This window comes from Carex rostrata, chromosome 4 (assembly GCF_964058835.1).
Source record: "Carex rostrata chromosome 4, lpCarRost1.2, whole genome shotgun sequence".
NCBI lineage: Eukaryota > Viridiplantae > Streptophyta > Magnoliopsida > Poales > Cyperaceae > Carex > Carex rostrata.
This window is the reverse complement of record NC_135921.1, coordinates 14,608,161-14,626,881: the sequence shown is the minus strand read 5'-3', so window position 1 is coordinate 14,626,881 and position 18,721 is coordinate 14,608,161. Positions and strand designations below refer to the sequence as shown.

The following is an 18,721-nucleotide window of genomic DNA, read 5'->3' as shown; positions in this document are numbered from 1 at the left end:
TAAAATTAAATTCAAGATAAAAATTACCATTGCAATAGTGAAACGGAGTAACGAAAGCACTTGTCGATTCTAACAACAAATTTGATGCTACTTTTACTCGACTTACTCACGTCTCTGCGAGCCTATATGCTAGCACCAAACTAACATCTCTTTTTCTCTCTCCTTTCTCTCTATTATGGAAATTAAGATTTATGCACTATGTAATTATTATATATATTCTACAGATTCAATATACTGCCTTTTTATAATAACCTTCAGGACTTCAGGTCGGTTTTCTAAAAACCGCACCTTACCAAAATAACTGAGGGGATATATTGGAGAAAGTGGACTCCATAAATAGAGTAATTACACCAAATTTGGCACATAATCAGTGCTGTCAAATATAGTATGTTGATATATAATTATTTAATTCTAACTTCAAAAATTAGTATATTTAATTTCAGTCCAAATAATTGGTCCGAAGTACAATTTTATAGCAACATTATGTATAATTATTATGTTTTTGGTAACATCCGATTACATCTTACATTTTCAAAGTTTATAAAGTTCAAACAATCAATCCAAATTGTTCAAAAATGATGAATATATTAAAATGTGCTTGCATATCAAATTTTTTATTTTTTGAATTTTTTATACTATTTATTAAGTATTTTACAAAATCGTTGTTTTCAGACCATTGAATTTTTGTACTCATCTTAATAAACTAGTAAAAAAAATTCAAAAAAATATAAAATTTAATCTGCAAGCATATTTTAATATATTCATAATGCTGAACAGTTTGAATCGACTGTTTGGACTTTGAAAATGTAGAGTGTAATCCGGTGTCACTAAAAACATGATAAAATACCAAAAACATAATTATATTAATACACATTACATATTATTTCTTCTACAACACTATTATTAAAACTGGATCAAACCCTTAAATAAATAAAAAAAACTCGGACTCGGAACCACATCTGATTTAGTTCGGATAAAAGACCAAATATGCATATTAACTGGAAGAAGAAAAAAAACACCGATTTTCAAGAAAACCGGTAAATTAAGCAAAAAAAAAACAGTTTTTTCAATTTGTGAACCAACTCAAATAAATGGTTGCACATTATTTCTTCTTTTGAGGAAGAAAAGGTAGCACTTTTTCAAGAGAAAAAAGATAATACGTGGTAGATATTTTTCTGTGAACAAGTATGTGTTGTCTTTGTGTTATGTAATAAATATTTGTAGACAATTATGTATTCGTCAAAAAATTTATTAATATCCAAAAATAATATGAAATTTCAGAAACTATTCAAGTTTTTCAATTTTTTTGAAATCTACCCAAACTACAAAAAAATTTTGCGGTAATTTAGTAATAACTTTATATTTTTTACAAAAATTCTAAAATTATTTTGTTTGATAAAAAAAATGAATTTTTTGTATGTAGTTGTTCAATTTTAAATAAAGTATAAAACTATAAAATTTCTTAATTTAATTTTGTTTTTGTGTTTTTTTTTAGTGGAAAGCCCTTAGGCGATATAAAATTATATCAAAGTATTTCTATGGTGTCTTATTTTCATAATTGTAAGAATAAATTATATATGCTCAATTTTGAGCATAGAGAATGTATTTCTTGTATTTTATATCTCGTTTGACAGAATAAGTTATGGTTTAAATTCACTTGTCTACATTATAAGTGCGGGTCGGATTGATCCAAGTTTTAATCGTTTGGTCCATAAATTTTGTAAATTAGAACAAAGGATTTATTTTATTTTATTTTGTAAATTAGAGGATAAGTAGAACATTATCTTACTTTATTTTAAGTAAGTTTGAAGTAAATAAATCTGTCTGAAGATGTAGAGTAATTTACTTTATCTTACTCATAATTTACTCATTATTTGATAGTTCAATTGAAAAATAAGGAATTTACTCCACAATCAGACATGGTGTAATAACATATAAATAAGAATGTTTTATGGAGGAAATTCATATCCTATGCGTCAACTCAATTTTGAGTTAAGATCTAGACCGTCAGATTTAAATATGTACTATTATAAAATGGTCTTGCGGTCTTGTGCGTTATAAGCGTGGGTCGGATTGATTCAAATTCTAATTGTATGATTTATAAATTAACTCAAATGGTAAATTGATTCGGGGGATGCAGATTCAGACAGAGGAAGGGGATTTTGTAAATTAGAGGATAAGTAGAACATTTACTCCCGAACAAACAAGAAAATGGAGAAGCAGATCAGATATCGCTTTTATATGTCTATTGCTCTTTTTTTTTAGAACCGGATAGTAGCTATCAGGTTGATTACAGATGAAAAATATAGTAAAAACTGCAAGCTACAAAAGCAACTACATCCACACTACCTACAACAAGTAACTACAGGTTTTTTAACAGAATTTAAACCACAGTTGAGCTTCATTGAAGGCATGCTCTGCAACTAGATTAGTGGGCAAACATTTGTCTTCAAACACCTTATTATTTCTCGCCTTCCATAACATCAAACATGCTGAGAAGAATAGCACCCCCCCCCCCTATTTCTTCCTTAGCATAATATGTCGACAGCCATTGTAGGATCTGATCACTGACTGCCTAACCGAGTCACCTCTACTAAAAATGTTGTATCCCAGGTACATTGAGAATCGACTCCAGAACAAAAGAGCAAACTCACATTGAAAAAGTATGTGATGTGTTGTTTCCAGATAGCATCTTTGACACTGTACACATGCACAATTGCATTCAAAACCCCTACGCAGCAAAACGTCATGTGTTAACAGCTTATCCTGGATGCATAGGTAAGCAGAGGTTTTAACAATAGCAGGGATTTTCAAGTGCCAGGTGAATCGTAATCCCTCCATGGTTCTTCCAGCTGATGTAATAACCTTATAAAAAGAGTTAGCAGAGTATAGTTTAGTAGAAGTGAGATTCCACTGCAATTGGTATTCTATCATTGTCAGAGTATTGTTGAAACATGGTAATCCCCTGCTTGCTGCCATTTGTAAGGACCAGTTACGATTATGTTGAAGTGGGGTCATAAGAGAAGCCATAATGGGTATTGTCCAATTATCAAACCAGTACAAGATGGATGTTCCCAAGCTAATTATCCAAGAAGTGCAGAGATCAAACATTGGCTTCAATTTCATTAATTGATTCCAGAAGAAGGAGCCACTAATTTTCCAAACCTGATGCACATGCCTTGTTGTTGTGATAGACCGAATCTTAATAATGGTTTGCGCCCAAAGTGAGTCTCTTTGCCTATACAACTTCCATCACCATCTGAGCACCAGAGGCCAGAGCCCAGTTTCGTTTTTCCAAATCTACCCCTCCCATTCCACCATATTGTATTGGACTACAAACTGCATCCTAATTAATTAGTGAGATGCTTCGCTTGCCATGAGATCTTCCCCATAAAAAAGAACTCCTAATTTTGTCGATTCTGTTGATTACCCATTTCGGTAGAATGAACGATCCCATGAAATAGATGGGTACGACACTAAGAACAGAATTCATCAGAAGTAAGCGCCCTCCTCTAGAGATCAGTTTTGATTTCCAACCTTCTAATCTTGACTCCAATTTTTCTAAAAGTGGCATGAAAGCCGCATTATTAGGTCGGGTAATAGTCAAAGGAAGGCCGAGGTAGGTGACCGGGAAGTCAGTCATGTTACACCCCAAAATAGCTGCAATAATCGGTATCTGTTGCATATCTTGATTGATAGGTATCCAAGAGCTCTTGTGGAAGTTGATATGAAAACCTGAGACGGCCGTGAAAAGCCGAAGCATGATTTTCAGGGAAACAAGTGTGGTGACTGATTCGTTTGTAATGAGTACCGTATCATCAGCATACTAATGCATAATCACCGATTGCTTCAGTTTAGGGGATATGCGGCTGTTATGGGTCGCATTGATACCTTGAATGAATTGTTGAAGGACATCTACCGCTAAGTTAAACAGCATGGGAGATAAAGGATCCCCCTGACGGAGCCCTTTGCGGTGTTTAAGAAATTCAGACTCTCCACCATTCATAATGATTCGTGAGGAGGTTGTTGATAGCAACATGTCAATCCATTTGACCCATCGTATCGGGAATCATCTAGCCAACATAACAACTCTTAGATAGGACCAGTTGACCGAATCAAACGCCTTCGCAAAATTGAGTTTGATGAAACAAGCCGCTTTGTCATTCTTTGAGATGTGATGTAGAATCTCCCATGTAGTGTTAAAATTCTCTATTATCTGACGCCCTTGAATAAAGGCTGTTTGGGTCGGTGAAATCAAAGCCTGTAAGAACCCTCTTAATCGGTTTGCTAGTATTTTAGAAATCAGTTTTGGGACTGCGTTCATAACACTGATTGGCCGATAGTCACCAACATTCTTCGGCTCCTCTATTTTGGGTATCATAGTGATGTTAGCATGGTTGATACTTGTCAAGTCAATTGCATGATCAAAGAAACCCATTATGATCCGAATGGTGTCTGCCTTAATCACTCCCCAATGAAGTTGTAAGAATTCATTTATAACACCATCGGGACCAGATGCTTTGTTCCGTGCTAATTGTTTAACCGCAACTTCTATTTCCAGCACAGTGAACGGGTCTTGCAATGATGACAGATCTGGGTTTGTTCTGTAAAGGGTTTCGGGTTTGAACTGGAGCACCTCATTATCCACACCCAATAGCACCTCCAATTGATGCTTGAAAGCCTCTCTGATCGCACTATCATCAGTCAACACCTGATCATTAATGGTAAGTGATGAAACCTTATTCCTCCTATGCCTTGAAGATGCGAAGGCATGGAAATATTTGGTATTTTTATCACCTTCCCGTAGCCACCTACATCGGGATCTGTGCAGCCACTGAGATTCAATTACACAAGATAGATGATATCCCCTTTCTCTAGTCATGATCCTGAAGCGCCTTTCAGAATTTGTCAAGGGACGATGTTCTTCAATTCGATCAAAGAGGAGCACTGTTTTATTACACATGACGAACTGCATTTCAATATCAGTGAAATTGGAGCAGTGCCATTTGCGCAATGCCAAATGCAATTTTTTGCAATTTTTGCGGAAGGAAAGAAGAGTGACTTGTGCACTTGAAGAGGGCCTGCTGTCCCAATGTTCTTGTATAATTTGCATGGCTTCCGGATTTGACATCCAAAATAGCTCCATTTTGAATGGTCTTTTAGGGGAGGGTTCATTGGAACAACTCAATAGCAGGGGGGTGTGATCCGAAGCCAAGTTAGATAAGGCATTTAATGTGATTAGAGAGAATTGCAGTGATAATTTAGAATCCACTAGGATGCGGTTAATCTTAGAGTGAGAGGGAGTAGGCCTGTTATTAGCCCAAGTGTACCGCCTATTGTGAAGAGGTACATCAATGAGAGCTATGTCTCGGATGAAATCATTGAATAATGCCATAAGTCGGAAGTTGACATTCTGACTCAAGTGATCAATCATCCATCTGATTAAGTTGAAATCGCCCCCCAGAATCCACGGCTGTTGCACTAGAGCTGCTATGCTACGAATCTCTTTAATAAAAGCTTGTTTAAAGCCATCAGTAGAGGGTCCGTACACATTGGTCACTAGTATAGTTGTCTATTACTCATATTCTTGTCTCATGTCTGGATGATCAAACTATATATATATATATATATATATATATAGAGAGAGAGTACGGCTAACGCGCTTCCTCTAGCATATGGGCCGAAATGCTTCCGGTGGAAATTTGAAATTTCAAAATCTAAAAAGTCGATCTGAACCGTTCATCTCCTTCTCCATATTAATATCTGCTTGGAGACCAAATTTTACATTTTTCTGAAATTTTTTACTATTTATTAAGCCACTTTGAAAATCGCTGATCCAATGGTTTTACTGTTTTGTTAAGCCACCGTTGGATCAGCGATTTTCAAAGTGGCTTAATAAATAGTAAAAAATTTCAGAAAAATGTAAAATTTGGTCTCCAAGCAGATATTAATATGGAGAAGGAGATGAACGGTTCAGATCGACTTTTTAGATTTTGAAATTTCAAATTTCCACCGGAAGCATTTCGGCCCATATGCTAGAGGAAGCGCGTTAGCCGTACTCTATATATATATATATATATATATATATATATATATATATATATATATATATATATATATATATATATATATATATATATATGTTGTAGGTGTCAAGTAGTTTCTTGGTCCCTAATTGGACCACATTTGTTGCTTGAGACATACTTTTTTGTATGGTCCCAAAGGATATCATTTTCATTTTGGATGACCAATATACTTTTCATATCTTTCATATCCAATCCTTATCCGTATCCGTATCCATATCCGAAAAATAAAAACGGATACAGATATGATTTTTGGTATGTAATTATTTTTCGTATGTAGTTATTAATTTTAAATAAAGTATAAAACTATAAAATTTCTATAATATAAAATTATATCAAAGTCTTTCTATGGTGTCTTATTTTCATAATTGTAAGAATAAATTATTTATGCTCAATTTTTGAGCATAGAGAATGTATTTCTTGCAATTTTTAATAATCTGTAAATTTATTTTTACAGTTATTTAACACTACGTGGAAATTTTCACTATTTAAATGATAATTTTTATAATAACATTTATATCTCATAATTATATAAATATTTAGAAAAAGAAATAGTAAAAAATTAGTAATCGAACCGGTTGATTCATCGGTCCAACCGATGAACTACTATTCTGTAGCTTTACCGAGTTGACATCCGATTCGATTCGGATAACATTGTTCTACAATTTTGAGTTTCCATTTATTATCTTTTTTTTTTCTTCTCTTTTTGTGGTTTGTGTCTCGCTGTAGTGCCATATTTAGATAGTATATTTTATTATTTTGGTTGTGTTTACTCGGAAAAGTTTAGGCCATCCAATCAATAATTGGTGGGTTACAGATTTTTCATGCCCATGACATGTATCAGAATTTCATTGAGATAATCTCCTTTTTTTTCTTCTTTTTTTGTTAGAGTTTAGTAATGTGTGTTGATTTTGGAAACTATTGGCATTCTCCAAAAGGCATTATATGTCGTTCTTTGTTAAAATCAAGTCATATAGAGTTTAATTCATTGGAATCAAATTGAGTTTAAAAAATAATTGCAAATTAAATTTTAGTGATTCCAAACTCAATATGATAAAAAGAAGATTTCAAATTTCTTAGAATGTTTTTTTTTTCTTATATTAGAAATTACAAGTTGGAAAACTGAAGCTATTTTAGTTATTTCAGCGATATGGAGTATATTTTTCATTCAAAAATGACCTCCATATGCCATTAATCATGTCATTTAACTTTTAATTAGTATCTTATGTAATAAAGTTGAAATAGACAAATTAATTATTCAGAGATAGGCAGAATAGTTTTAAGAACAAGTCCAGTTTATAGGTGGACCAAGTTCAAACCAAACCCAAAGTGGCTGTCCTGTCCATATCCTTACTGACAGAAACGGACCCAGAAAAGAAGGCCCAATAAAGATTCTCAAGAAAAGAAGGCCCAATAAGACGGTTATCTCATGGGCTCCTGCCTCTGTTCCTTTCTACAATTCCACTGAAATTAAAGACAAGGAATTGAGACCTGAGTGCAAAACTCAATATTATTATTGTCTAACATCACGAATTAAGGTGAGATCAGACCATTATTCATATGTTCAAGGTCATATTTAGTTGCTACTCAATTTTAACAAAAGTATTAAGTTGCTTATTCTATTTTACTTCTTACACTTTATATCTTGTTTGGCAGAATAAGTTATGGCTTAAATTAAATTGTCAGAAGTAATAAAATATTGAAAAATGAACTTATATTTATGACAGTGGACTCTACAAACAGAGTAAGTTTAAAGTAAGTAAATTTGTCTGGAGATGTAGAGTAATTTACTTTATCTTTCTTACTCCTAATTTACTCATTATTTGACAGTTTAATTAAAAAAAATAAGGAATTTACTCCACAATAAGACATGGTGTAATAACATATAAATAAGAATGTTTTATGGAGCAAGGATAGAGGGAATTTGTATCCTCTACATTAACTCAATTTCGAGTTAAAATCTGGATTGTCCGATTTAAATCTACACTATTATAAAACGGTCCTGTGCGTTATAAGTATGGGTCAGATTGATTCAAATTCTAATTGTATGGTCTATAAATTAACTCAAACGGTACATTGATTCAGGGATGCGGATTTGGGCAGAGGAAGGGGAACTTTTTTTTTTAATTTTTAATTTTGTAAATTAGAGGATAAGTAGAACATTTACTCCAGAATAAGCAGATCAGATATCGCTTTTTATATATATTATGGAGTTAGGCTAATATGACATTGGTGTCATTTCAAACTAAATAACACCACATCTTAAACCCTTAGATCTGCTTTGATATTCGTACAAAATAAAGTGCTTGAACAGTAAAAGCAGATATTACGAATATCAAAGCAGATCTAAGGGTTTAAGATGTGGTGTTATTTAGTTTGAAATGACACCAATGTCATATTAGCCTAAATATTGTTGTCTGATGTGGTGTTGTTGTCTATTACGCATAAATATTGTTGTCTGATGTCTGGATGATCAGATATCTCATGTTGTAGGTGTCAAGTAGTTTGTTGGTCCCTCCCTAGCTAATTGGACCACATTTGTTGGTTGAGACATATACTTTTTTCTACAAGGATGTTGTATGGTCCCAAAAATGGATATCATTTTCATATCTTTCATATATCCAGTTAGCATGAAAATTACATCTAGCTAGCTGTTAGTGCAAAAATTCATTCATTGTTCCTTTCAATTGAAATTAGTTGTGTATTTAATTAATCACCTTTTACTTTTAGAAGAGAAAAGAAAAGAAAAGAAAAAATAGAACAAGCAAAATATTATTTCAACTATTTGACTAATTAATTATCATCACCTCTACCTCTAGGCTCTAGATCGAGCTGCATAGTTAGTCCAATGTGTGACTTATTGCATGGTGTTTAATTTTAGTCTGACTTAGGCTACATTTTTAGATAGTCGTTCAACTTTGAATTGTAAAACATTTGAATTGACTCATTCAAGGTCAACTTGAGCACAACTGAACATTAAATTATTTATTTATTTTTTTAGAGTATCGATCTAACAATTAATTATAAATTAATATATATTATTATATATTAGTGGTTCGCCTCCATAGAAATTAGTGAATTTGCACATATTATTATTTAAAATAATTATAAATTAAATTATACAAAAACTTAATAAATAAATGATTATGTAAAATTTGAAGTGTAATTTGACTTTGAGTTAACTCGAGCTCAATATAGCTCTATCAATTCCTGGGTCAAATCAAACATGAGGTGAAATTCCTAGTATGATTGGCTTTGAATAAACTTCAAAAATGGTCTAGTAAAAATTCCTAGTATGATTGGCTTTTATTGTAAATTTGTAATGCTATATATTCTCAGTCGTTTTTTTCACACAAACTTGGTTAAATATTTTTAAGATGCTTAATTAGGCTAAGTCGACAAATTTTGTTCTCGGGAAATCTGCTGCAGACAAACAGTAAAAAATAATAATAATGTGTAATGAATAATTATAGTAATAAAATAGAAAAGATTGATGTCGGGTTGATACCTGTTTTGCAGTTGAAAGAGTTGGTGCTCTGGTATCTCGGCTAAAATATATAGATCTCAATGGCTGTTGTAAGTTTTTTATATTTTTATTTTCTTGAGGATATATATTGTGTGTTCACTTTGTATCTTGAATTGAATGATTAGAGAGAGAGAGAGAGAAAGTGAAGAAAGAATGGATAGCACGAGGGATGTTCTTATTTCCGAGACAAAAGATTATCTAATTAATAGTAATACCGTTCCTTGTCCTTGTCCATTACTCTCACCTGAGCTGAGCTGAGCTGAGCTGTTTCCCCATCCGTCGAGAGTTCAGACCTTTTTTTTTTTTTTTTTGATAAGAGTGGTATTAGACCCCCTGTTTTATTTAGAAACTGAAAATTGTCTTACAATCATAGTCTAAATACAGCTTACGCACAAAAGACCACGCTAACTGTTAAGCAGTTAGGAGGTATCTAAACAACAATAGCAGCAGTAGTAAACGAAAGTTGATAGATGAAAGCTGATAAAAGCTAGGTAGATCTAATAGTGGCAGCATCAAGTAAGCTATGGAATACTAAGTAATAATTTATTAAACCAACTTTGGCCAAGAACAGTTAGAGGTTAGAGAATAATTAAGGAGTTATTCCATAAATAAAATGCTCGACCCATTTAGGACATATATAAACAGAATTTGCTGCTGTAAGAAATTATTTATGCAAATTTCAATAGAGGCGAAACAAAATAGGGCCGGATCTTGGCTTTTCCTTTAAAAAAAAAAAAAAACAATGTAGACATCTTTCGGTTGAATATATTACTCAATACTTGCAGGAGACGTTTGGTTTGTACTTTGTAATACAGATTATTTTATAGGATATTAGAATTTTAATATCAATTAATATCATTCATGAATAGTAAAAAAATTCTAAAAATGTAAAATTTGATTTGCAAGTATATATTCATATGGAGATCATGTTGAACAGTTCGGATCGACCGTTATAATTTTGAAAACTCGAATATTGAGCCGTTGCATAGAGGCCCTCTATGCAACCCATAGCACCGTATCCTTACTCTTTATTCTTTGAGTTTTGGATATCATATATGAGGAGGGTTCAAATGCACCAATATTTCATGCTCCATAATTGTTCCAAATCTTGGACCGCATATCTTATTTCTGATGAACGGTGCAGATATTTCTCCATCTCCGACTCTTCGTTTCCAAAATAGGCTTTAAAATATTTTCTTTTCTCTCTAGTGAACAAAATAGGTAGGAAATTGTGACCTATCCTCTCCAGTGCTAGGAGATTGCTTCTGATTCCTTCTGTGAACGAAGTTGCCATGACTCTTCTTTCTTCCCCTCTTTCTCCAATGAACGAAATTACCACTGCAGTTCCTCCCTCCGCCATGCCCACCACCGAACCAGCCATGCTTTCAACCTCCATCAAGCCCTCATCGCCACCATCTTCATTCTCTGATGTAATTTACTTATTAAATTTCTTTCAATATCCAAGAGTAACGAAACTCAAATATTAATCAAGATGCTTCATCTTATCACCAAATGAAATTCCCTCTAAGAGCACTCGGAAATTTTAATTCTATCTACATACTTTCTGTGTCACGTGCACTTGAAAAAATTGAGATAAGATTCCTTAGAGAGCCTAAGCATCACCAACAAATGGAATTTCAAGTTCTTTTTTTTTTGCAAACTGAGAAATAATCAAATTAATTGGGGTTCAACCAAAATCCAGATTGTGTATTTCTTATAGATGCAGATTGAAAGTCCTCGGTAAATTTTTGCATTGTATTTATATAAAAAAGTAATATAACTATGCAAAATAATGTTAAAAAATTTGTATACATATCATAATAAAATTTGAATTCAGAAATGTATTAACCTTTATAGTTTATAATGTTTTCGCCTTATGAGATTATGTGATACTAAATCTCATTGAACATTGTTTTATATTAGGACGATGCTTCTATAGGTGATGAGATGGAAACAGAGACAGTTTTTACTCACGGAAATAAGAAGAGTGGTAATGATATCGTTCCATGAAAAGACATGGCATTTGCGTCTCTTGAGGAGTTTGAAACTTTTTATTACAATTTTGCTATATCGGAGGGATATACGGTACGGGTAAGGAGGACCATTAATTTTGCACACACGGATAAAATTCGTTACCGTCAGTATGTATGCTCTTGTGCTGGATTTTGTGAAGAGAAAAAAAATCAAATGATGTTGTTGTTTTGGATAAAGAAAAGAAGAGCAGAAAAACATTAACCCGTAGAAGTGGTTGCCCAGTATATATAAGTGTGTCAAATAAGAATGGAATATGGAAGGTGGAAAATATTAAAAAGGAACACAACCATCTTTTGGTTAGTTCCAATAGTCGGATCTACTTAAAACAACCGGAAGGGATGCCGTTTGTGGCAAAAAAATCTAGTGGAGAAGTTTAGCGAAACAGATCTTCCGATTGGTAGAGTGCCGGATATTGTTAATTGTGATGCAAGCATAAATATTTCACAAAGAGATTATTGGAATCATAGAAGAGACCTTAGGATGAAGAATTTGGACAGCGGAGATGCACATGCCGTGGTGCAATATTGTATTGAGAAGAAATCACAAGATTCAAATTTCTTTTATGAAATCCAAGCCGATGAAGAGGATAGGATGATAAATTTCTTTTGGATAGATTCGACCGCTCGTCAGTACTACGAGCGGTTTGGCGATGTGTTGGTCTTTGATACAACTTATAAAACTAACAAGTATAGTTTGCCTTTGGGAAACTTTGTTGGTGTCAATAATCATACCAAATCCATAATGTTTGGTTTTGCCTTGTTGCAAAATGAGCAAGAATAAATATTTATGTGGTTATTTGAGACTTGGCTACATGCGGTGGGTGGTAAGTTACCGGTATCAATCCTCATGGACCAAGATCGTGCAATTGAAAATGCAATAAGAAAGGTTTTTCCGACCGTTTTCCACAGATTTTGCCTTTGGCACATCATGAATAAATTTCCAGAAAAATATGGTTCCCTTTACAAGGATAACTCACTATTTTCTCGAGATATGAAGAATTGTTTGTATTATTTGATCACTACTGAGCAATTTGATAATGAATGAAAGAGGATTATGAAAGACTATAAGCTTATGGAGGATGAGTGGTTAAATAATTTATTTGATATTAAAAAATTATGAATTCCCATTTACAACCGTACCATATTTTACGCCGGTATGAATACCACCCAAAAATGTGAGACCATACCCTCTTTTTTTATTCATTTATTAATAAAGACACCACTTTAAGAGAATTTGTGCTCAAGTACGATGGTGTCACCTAGTCGCCGGAGAGACGAAGAGAAGGGAGGACAGAGGCCAAGCGACAGGCACGGAATTAGAGATTTGTAGATAACAAAGAGGAAGCAGAAGGGAGGTCGAAGCGCTGCATCAAGATGGGAGAGAAGGAGCTTGAGAAGATACATGGGAAGGGTAGCTTGGCGTTGTGGTTGAGAGGGTGAGGAGAAAGAACGAAATGGAGAAAGGGAAGGGAGTCACCAATGTTTTCAGTCACTGGAGAAGATTTGAGCACCTATTTGGGAAACGAAGAGTCGGAGATGGAGAAATATCTGCACTGTTCATCAGAAATAAGATATGCGGTCCAAGATTTAAAACAATTCTGGAACATGAAATATTGGTGCATTTGAACCCTCCTCATCATATACATATATTTATAAAATTTTCATTAAAGAATTGGATATCAAATTTAAAAGCACATTATATTATAAAAGAATCTTGTTGCTGTTAGTGTTAAGGTATTACCTAAATAATATTACGTTGAGTTCATATTAATACCATGTCAATACCATATCACTATTATTAAAAAAAAAATAGTAGATAAACTTTAATTAATTAGATCTGATCGTTGGGTTTGATGAAATAAAGAAAAAAAAATCAGTCGAACCTAATTTATAGTCAGGCAATATATGGATCCGTATCCTCCCAGGTACTTGACTGAAGACAATTGAAACGGACGGCTCAGATTTACTCTCAGCCGGTTGGGATTCGGAATGACAGAGTATTTGTGCTTTGAGATGCATGCCAATCTATTTTGGGACCGTCCGATTCAATTCTACTAAGTGAGATAACCTGAGGGGATACGAATTCGTAATATATATCCAACTCTTTCTCCTTTAATTTGCATGCGTGTCCAATTTTCGTTCCTGCCTTTGGAATCGCAAGAATTGCATGATGTCTTGGACTTTAAAATTGGCATGAACTTTGCATGAACTTTCTTAAATTTTTGGATAATATTTCCTAGTACTACCGTGTATTGTATTGTCTGCACAATTAGACGAAACCAGACCGACCGGTACGCAGCCGCAGCGAAGAAATCGGTTCTATTTATATTGGTCAGACTAGAATCGAACGGTCTCGATCCAAACTCGAATTTGGAGTTAAATTATGTTTGAAGTCCGTCGATGGCATGGGATGGATGTCGGCCCGTAGTCCTAAGATTGGTACGTGTGGAGTCATTGGCCTGTAAGGCTACCTATAATTATACTATAAGTCTATAACAATAACCTTGTTCATGACATCTACAAGTTACACATCGCATCTTTTGCTACAGCAACCGTTCGTTGTACGTGGCAGCCATACGATGGCCTACCACCTGGAAGCTAGAACCGTGGGCCGCTTCACCCGTCGTGCCGCCCACTGCCTTATTCCTCTTTTATTCTTTTATTATTCGTCAGATCCCCTGCTTTCTTACTTTGTGTATCTATATAGTAAATCACTGCATGTGGGACCTGTATGTTATAACTTATAAGGAGAGATCGGCAGAGTTGTATACATACAATCGCGAAGCGCAACAGAGGATCAACTTATCTCAAGGATTCCAACGGCTCATCCTAGTCTGGTTTTAACTCAACCACACATCAAAACCTAACCAGACATCAGCAACTACTCTTCCACCCTTTCCTTCCTCTCCAAGTTTACCCCCCATTTTTCCCTTAAATTACTATCTTTGCCCCTCCTTATCCCCCCCTATAAAATCCTCCCTATCCTTTCGCTAGGTTTGCCAAAATAACAAGCAACAGAATAGAATTGAATTGAATAGAATTCCCCAAACCCCTTTTTCTCTCCAAAGAATGGCAAGGCGCTCAAGCGGTCCAGTTCTTCGCTCTCTCTCCCCATCTGGTCGATTTGCATCTACTTCTACTTCTACCTCCACCTCTTTCATGTCTTCGCAATCTTACTCCAGACAGTCTTCTCCAGTTCTCTTCAATCGCTCAGCATCGCCCACGCGCATTAACATTGCGGGCCCCACTTCATCACCTTCCGTACGCATCGCTCTCGCTAATCACCATGGTGCCAAGTCAGCATCTACTACTACTCCTCGGAGGACGTGCATGTGCGCGCCTACGACTCACCCCGGTTCTTTCAGGTGCAAGCTCCACAAGGGGATACAAAACGCTAACCCTAGCTCTGGCCGATCCAACTCAGCGGTGTCGAATCGGTTGAATGCTAGGAGATCAGCCATGTCAAACTCTCTTGTTAGAATTGGATCAGTTGAAGGAGGTGATTGGGTTAAGCGTGCTCTTGCTGCTTTAATTCGACCTTCATCACATCAACAGAGAAGGCGTACTAACTTTCAGCAGAGGCCAAGTCGCCTCTCTGCTATGGCTGTGGCTCAGTGTTCTTAGATTTTGATTTAGGTCGGATAGAAGCGGGATACATCTAGTTTTAGTTGATGTTTCCCAATTTTCTTTCGGCTTCTGTTCAATTCAAGACAATAACTGTTTTGAATTTTTTTTGTATTGTAAAGAATAGAAACAATTGGGATGGATATGTAAACCATCTGATTGTACATATCTTTCGCGCAATCGAAAGGGAAATCTAAGAATTCTGGGAATTTGAACTAATCTATCTGCTCAAGAACACTTAACATTAACCATAATTAATTAATTCAAGTAATTAATTGATGGAATGTTATCGCCAAGTGCTTGTTGATGTCGAAATTTGGCATTTGCCATTTGCTTTTGCTTTTGCGTTTGTTTTTTGCCTTACTCCGTTCATTGATCGATGCTTGGTACGGTGTTTGCACGGTAAGTGTCTATATACGGTACAGGTACAGGTACAGGTAATTTATGTTCCCTTTTTTTCAGAGAAATTTGTTATTTAGGTATAATTAATGTTTATTTTGGCGAGGTAACCTTTTCTAGTTTCCTGTTTTTGATTCAAGGATTGCTCACAAGTCACAAGTTAAATGGGAGGAGAGGAATGGAAGATAAATTGATAAATAATGGGTTAAATCCAATCAGATAAATATCTCTTTTTTAGTTGGAAACTAATCTCGAGTGCTTTGATTTCTGTAGAAGTCAGATGACTTGGAGTGATGGTGATGGATAATGGATTTGCTTGGCCCGTGCATGGGACCACAAGTGGGACCCAAAACAGCTTCTCGATGGACTTTGTCATTTAGTGGGTCCCGGACAGAAATTAATGAAATTGATCATTAATTAAATAATTATATTAATAATAATAAAGAAAAGACGAGAAAAGAGAAGAAAAGAAAAAGATCATTCGGACGTGACCTTTTAAAATGCTTCAAAGAAATCAATATATCTTAATTGGAGAGTGAGAATAAATATTATTTATTTTGAAAAGGTAGACATGGTTAAGGTGGGACAGCCAATGAGGTTTCAAAGATTTTTATTTAAAAAAACCGTGTTCGACGGAATTAAGATTCGTTCAAATTTAAAGAGATTTGAAGAAGCTTACCCACAGCATTAAAAGAAGTTTACGATACATGTGAGACTAGATATGGTAACTGGTACTTTTATATTCAATCTGATATGATTCAAGACAATTCAAATTTGAGAGGATTTCAAATCGAAATTTTTAAATATACCCTTGCTAAAAATAATAAACCAAAAAATTACTAAATTCAGAAAATTCTAATTTAGCATGTCCGTCATTTGAGATTACGGATATCAAAGAGGTGTTCGTTATTTCAAAGGACAATAAAAAAAAACTAAAAATATTGAAATTCAACGGCCAAATGGATTTATTTGTTTATTAATTTTTAAAAAATAAAAAATAACTTATAATTTAAATATGTTAGAAGGAATATCAAACAAAATAGATTAAGTATCTTGTAATTTAGATATACTATAAGCACTGCGAAATATTTTTCAGGCATGTTAAACTATTTTTTTGTGTGTTACTGGAAAAATTAAAATATTTTGAATCTAAGTTATTGATTCAAGTTCAAAAGTTACTTCTAGATAAACAAATAAATTATTGTCATCATTTAGGACATTCAAATTCTAAGGTACTCCATCTATTTTAATATATTCCTAAAATCTCTTCTAGAGAAATAGACAGAGCACCTTAATATTTGAATGTACTAGAAGAATCACGGTAATTATTTATATATCTAGAAGTGTTTTTTGAACCGGGATCAATAACACATAGCCAAAACAATTTTTTTTTCAGTAACACATCAAGAAATAATTTTTGTTTATTTTTACAGCTGGGAAAAATCATGTCGAAAAATATATATTTCATAGTACATCTAGTATATCTAAATTATAAAATACTTTATCTATTTTTTTTAATTTTTCATCTAACATATTCAAATTATAAGTTGTTCATTTTATTTCTAAAAATTAAAAAACAAATAATTTATTTTGCCGTTTAAATTGAAATTTTGAGTTTTTTTAGCTGTCCGTTATCTAAATAGCGAACGTGCTAAAATATAAAATTTCAAAATCTGATTTTTTTTTTTTTTTTTTTTTTTTTGTAGTAGGGATATTTTTAAAAATTTCGAGATTTATAATTGAGCGATCTAATTCAAGTCCAAATTAAATGATTCAATTTTTGAGATGGCTTGAAGAAGGCGAATGAGTCGATTTTTTTTAAAATACCAAAAAAAAAATTATTTTATTAAAAATAACCAGGTTTTGAGTGAAATTTTAAAAATACTCAGGCCGCAGATTTTTTCTGCGCTCCGGAATTTTTATTCCGGGCCGCAGAAAAAATTTGCGCCCCGAATTTTTTATTCCGAGCGCAGATTTTTTTTGTGGCCCGGATTTTTTTTTTTTTTTTTTAGAGTTTGGAGAAAAAAATATCCATGGTTTGATTTTTTTATAAACTCATTTTTTTAATAATATATGTGTATGTATACATATAATGTTATATATACATATAGATATAGGGGTGAGTAAATTGCTCATAACTCGTGAGCCGCTCATAACTCACTCATTAAATGCTCGCTTAAACTCGCTCATTTATCAACTCGCTCATTAACAACTTACTCATTTAATAAATAAGCGAGCATGAGCATGCCCCAACTCGCTCATAACTCACTTATTTAGGATTTGCCACATTCAATCCTAAATAAATTTTTGCCACATCAACCTTGCCTCATTAAATCCTGTGTAATATTCATAGTTTCATCATACATTCAAATTTCTCCCACATCTCTTGGACGACAGATTAAAACTTGTTCTAAAATAAAAAGGGCACTAAGTAGAAATCAAGGTCTTCTTAAATTCGAAACTGATAGTACTATACCTGATTTGAGTATCACTGTTGAAGTATTGATGATACTGTTGATTTTTGTAATATGATTCTATTTTTGTTGAATTTTTATTATATTTTATTTAAATGAATTATGACAATTTATTAAATTTTAGTACTCATAACTCGTGAGCCGCTCATAACTCGCTCATTAAAAACTCACTCATTTATCAACTTGCTCAAACTAGCTCATTTACTAAATGAGCGAGCATGAGCATACCCTAACTCGCTCATTAATCACCCCTACATACATATACATATACATATATTATATTATATATACATACACATATATTATTAAAAAAAATGAGTTTATAAAAAAAAAATCAAATCATGGATATTTTCTTTCTCCAAACTCTATAAAAAAAAGAAAAAAAAATTCGGGCTGCAGAAAAAATCTTCGCTCGGAATAAAAAATTCTAAAAAAAAAAATTCGTGGTGCAAATTTTTTCTGCGGCCTGGGTATTTTTAAAATTTCACTCAAAACATGGTTATTTTTAATAAAATAAATTTTTTTTGGGTATTTTTAAAAAAATCGGGTGAATGAGCGTCCTCATACGCGAATGATTCGAAA

General features: G+C 33.6%; 1 protein-coding gene across 1 annotated transcript; it reads left to right on the top strand.

Annotated features, from left to right (window-relative positions):
- The first annotated feature begins 14,642 nt into the window (after positions 1 to 14,642).
- On the top strand, positions 14,643 to 15,485 carry LOC144553574 (uncharacterized). Its single transcript, XM_078301798.1, has one exon. The coding sequence runs from the start codon at positions 14,712 to 14,714 to the stop codon at positions 15,264 to 15,266; it is 555 nt and encodes a 184-aa protein (XP_078157924.1). The 5' UTR covers positions 14,643 to 14,711; the 3' UTR covers positions 15,267 to 15,485.
- Positions 15,486 to 18,721: the final 3,236 nt, after the last annotated feature.